Consider the following 4,838-nt stretch of genomic DNA (forward strand, 5'->3'; position numbering starts at 1 on the left):
CCACTTTCCACCTCACGTACGTAACAAGGCGCAGGACCTCAAGAATTCTTCCAACAAAAATAGTTTGCATTTTCTTTATGTTGTCTTATTTATTTTTCATGGATATTGTAGATCAAACTATGTTAGGCTAATTTTCTTAATATGATTCAAGGGATAGTTTACTATTTTAATTTTATCACTGTGAGGTTTTTGCACTTTAATTTATTATTCTTGTTTACCTAAGTATTCGCTGATTTATGATTTAATTATATGAATGTTATACGTCAATTAATCTGACAATTTAATTTGATGCATGATTTTCTAATGCTAACCATGAATTCAGTGATCCGTAATTGTCATGAACGATTGGTACGTGAGTATCAATAGATTAGGTGTGTTGTGCTATCATATCATATTTAATCTAAATAAATCAATGAAACTCGATCTATCAATTGTAGCTATCTCGGTTGTTAGATTTAGGATTAACTGTTTTCACAAAACGAAAATACTATTTTTAATTAATATGGAACGCTATCGTGCCCAGTTGATTATTGGTAAGTTTTGACTGGATGCTGGGTTCGGTCAATTAATTTAGAAAAACACAAGAATTTTAGCGGCTATCCCTATTATTCTAAGGTTAATTGCTTGGAATAACGTGAATAAATGATTAGTTAACCGATGAACAGTGAGACAATTAAATAGTAGAATCCCTTTGAATCAGTATTTTCTCATAATAAATTTTTCACTCTACTCTCGTCGATTAATTTTCATTTCTAGATTCAGTATTTTTCTTGCTTGGTAATTTTAGCTTTGGTTATTTTATTTAGTAACTATCAAAACAAATCCCCCCTTTTTATTTTTATTATCAAAAGAAATAAATCTACTGTTCCCTGTGGATTTGACCCTACTCACCATTATACTCGTTTTTATTTAAAAGGGTAGGAATTAATTTGGTGGTCAACGACAGCACACCAAATTTTGGCGCCGTCGCTGGGGAACGGTGCAAGGTTAATTTCTTTTGATTATTATTTTATTTTTTATGCCTCGTTTTTCTCGTACAGGTAAACTCGAATACAATCCGGAAATCGAGAAGACAACTAAGAGATTGAGAAAAGAAGCAAGACTAAGGCGTGAAAAGAAACCATCATCATCATCTCCTGATTTGAACGCATCATTGGACTCCAACGATACAGAAAGCGAATCTGACATTGATCTTGAGATTGAAAGAAGTGAAAGTAACCAAGAAGAAATTGCAGGACAAGCTCAAAGAACACTCAGGGAGTTAGCTAATCCTAATGTTATTCAACAACCATTATGCATTCAATTCCCTACTACTGATGCTACTTTTGAATTAAAATCTGGCTTGATTCATTTATTGCCTACTTTTCGTGGTCTTGCAGGTGAAGATCCCCATAAACATCTGAAAGAGTTTCATATTGTTTGCACAGCCATGAAACCGCAAGGGATCACAGAGGAACAAATTTCACTGCGAGCTTTTCCATTCTCTTTAGCCGACAAGGCTAAAGATTGGCTCTACTACTTGCCTTCTGGATCCATAACAACGTGGGACAATATGAAACAACAATTTTTGGAGAAGTTCTTCCCAGCTTCACGAGCAGCAAATATTAGAAAAGACATTTGTGGGATTAGACAGCTGCACGAGGAAACTTTGTATGAGTATTGGGAGAGATTCAAGCAGCTGTGTGCCAGTTGTCCACAACACCAGATTCAAGAACAGCTACTAGTTCAATATTTTTATGAGGGACTCTCGCTTTTTGATAGGAACATGATTGATGCTGCAAGTGGAGGTGCATTGGTGAACAAAACGCCTCAGAAGGCACGAGCTCTAATCTCCAACATGGCTGCCAATGCACAACAGTTTGGTACTAGGCAAGACAACTCTCCACGACAAGTCAATGAGGTAAGTGTTACTCCTATCGATAAAAAGTTAGATTCTTTGACATCTCTTCTGGAAAAGTTGGTTGCAGGACAGGTGCAACAGGTAAAAGTTTGTGGTGTATGTGCTATGGTGGGACATCCTACAGATATGTGTCCGTCACTACAAGATGAACCCACACAAAAAGTTAATGCAATCGACGGATTTCATGGACAACCTCAACGCCAATACGATCCATATTCTAATAACTATAATCCAGGATGGAAAGATCACCCGAATTTCAGCTATAGGAATCAAGGAGGTCAACAGGGATATCCACAACAAAATTATCACAAACATCTGTCACCTGCGCAAGCCTCTAACTCAGGTATGTCCCTAGATGAAATTGTGAAGGTCCTAGCTGAGAACACTCAAAAATTTCAATAGGAAACGAGGGCTAGCATTCAGAATTTGAGCACTCAAGTAGGACAGTTGGCGACCTCAATTTACAAGTTGGAAGCACAAAATTTAGGTAATATACCTTCTCAGACAGTGGTGAATCCAAGAGAGAATGTGAGTGCAATTACTTTGAGAAATTGTAACGAATTGGATGTTCAAGAAATTGGGGTACAAGCATCAGTCAAGCAAAAGGAAGAGAATGAGATAAAAGTTGAGGATAAAAAAATCAATCAAGATGATGCTCCGAAAGGTAAGTTTTCTCTTCTATTTGAGTATAAACCCATCCCCCCATTCCCTCTTGCATTGAATAGGAAATGTGAAAGTATTAAGGAGTTGAACGACCTTATTCGTAGAGGCGAGGTAAATATTCCTTCATTAGATGTCATTAAACCAGTACCTCGTTGTGCTAAACTTTTAAAAGAATTTTGTACTACAAAAAAAAGACATAAGTTGAAGGGGTGTAAAAGTTTAAAGGTAGGAAAACATGTTTCTGCAGTCATTCAAAAAACTATTCCTATCAAATGCAATGATCCAGGTATGTTTTCTATCCCTTGTATTATTTGCGATACTAGACTTGAAAAGGCTATGTTGGATTTGGGTGCTTCTATCAATGTCATGCCTGATTCTGTTTATAATTATCTGGAACTTGGACCTCTGACTGAAACCAACATTGTGATCCAGTTGGCTGATAGGTCCACTGTTTATCCTAGAGGTGTAATTGAAGATGTTCTTGTGAAAGTTGAAAATTTGGTTTTTCCTACTGACTTTTATGTGCTGGGCATGGAAAATGATGATTTAAACAGTCAAATTTTGCTAGGAAGACTATTTTTGAAAACTTCAAAGTCTGTCATAGATGTTAATAGTGGTACTCTTACTATGGAATTTGATGATGAGATTGTTAAGTTTAATATTTATGATACCATGAAATATCCTGTTAGTGAAAGCACTATTAATACTCTTGATATCGCTAATCACTTGTCACAAGAAAATTCAAAATTGTTGATAAGAATGATTTAGAGGAGATTATTGAAAGACCTGTTGAAAATTATAATATTATATTTTCTCTCTCTGATTTGCAGACATCTAAAATTGCACGAAAACTTCCTTCAGATCGACCCAAGCATGTACTCATAAAAAAAGGAGGAAATATCCAAGGGATGGGGACTTCCAAGAAATTCAAAGAAAACAAGCACTTGCTGAAATTTGCTATGAAAATATTCAAGCGGAATAGAGTGGACAAAGTGACCATCTATGAACCACCATGAGCAACGAGAAAGAATGAATGTCGAGCATAACGACATTAAAAAATTGCGCTTTTGGTAGGCAACCCAAATTTTAGTTCTTGTTATTTTTTTATTTTTTTCCAGCAGAGGTTTTCGCACAAGGAATGACCACGCCTTGTTGAAACACTTCTACTAATTTTGCAAAAAAAAAAAAATTCCAGTAGAGGTTTTCGCATAAGGCGTGGCCACGCCTTAGTCAAATACCTCTACTGTTAGGAGCTTCTCCTTTTTTTTTTTAATAAATAAAAAAATATATTTTTTAACCTAGCTTTTTTTTTCCTCCCACAGCGTCTTAAACACCGCCGCTCGCGCCTCCTACGGTCGCAACACCAACACCACTGCCCGAGAACCACCACATCGTGCAACCCTTGCACAGCCACTCGCACTCCTACAACATCCGAGACCCAGTCAGTCGCCTCTCTTCTCCTAACCTCAGCGCCTTCTTCTCCTAACAACACCGCCGCTCGCAATATGTTGCAGGAGAGAACCACCTACAGCAGCTCGCCCCTACTACGAATAGCCACGCAAACTATGCAACCTTCCTCCGTCAATCTCCACCGCCGCTCGTCCGGCAGCCCGCAACCCCAACCACCACAGCAACATCGCACAGCAGCTTCGCTCGGTGCATCACTCATCTCTACCAGCATCGTACCTCCGCAGCACTAGATGATGTTTCTTTACGATTCTCAACATTTTTCAGGGGAGTTCTCTAACTTCATACTATTTTATCGTTTTAGTTGAACATCTATTTTTTGTCATTGAGAACAATGCCAAGTTTAGGTGTGGGAGTTTGTGCGAGAAGTTTGACTTTACTGTGGGATTTTTGATTTTTTTTCTTATTTGATTTTTAGTCTGTTGATTTAATTTTTCAACATTTAAAAAAATAATAAAATAAAAAAAATTGAAAAAAAAAATAAAAGGGGAAAAGATATTACCGTTGTTAGTTCCAAGCACCTAGTTCATTTGTTATCTCTTTCTTTCTGAATCCTGATTGCCTCCTATGCGAAAAAAAATGATGTTTTCTTTGCGTTCAAATGTTTTTGCATTCTCAGGTTTGCATTATGAATAAGTTGCTCTTGATGATAGTTAGAGAGGACAAGTGTGTGGGATTTAACACAATTGCTATATTTTTTCTTTGGTGAGCTTTGAGCCTATGAGCAATCATGATATCATGCTCCATTTTCTTTGATTGTGTGTTGTCATTGCATTGTTAATTTTTCTAGAACTTGCATTGTTATACA

General features: G+C 36.9%; 1 protein-coding gene across 1 annotated transcript; it reads left to right on the forward strand.

Annotated features, from left to right (window-relative positions):
• The first annotated feature begins 502 nt into the window (after positions 1 to 502).
• LOC142510155 (uncharacterized) lies at positions 503 to 3,579 on the forward strand. Its single transcript, XM_075619600.1, has 5 exons — positions 503 to 533; positions 1,041 to 1,981; positions 2,136 to 2,243; positions 2,303 to 3,247; positions 3,394 to 3,579. Exons 1-5 carry the CDS (start codon positions 503 to 505, stop codon positions 3,577 to 3,579), a joined length of 2,211 nt encoding a protein of 736 aa, XP_075475715.1.
• Positions 3,580 to 4,838: the final 1,259 nt, after the last annotated feature.

This window comes from Primulina tabacum, chromosome 1 (assembly GCF_025594145.1).
Source record: "Primulina tabacum isolate GXHZ01 chromosome 1, ASM2559414v2, whole genome shotgun sequence".
Classification (NCBI taxonomy): domain Eukaryota; kingdom Viridiplantae; phylum Streptophyta; class Magnoliopsida; order Lamiales; family Gesneriaceae; genus Primulina; species Primulina tabacum.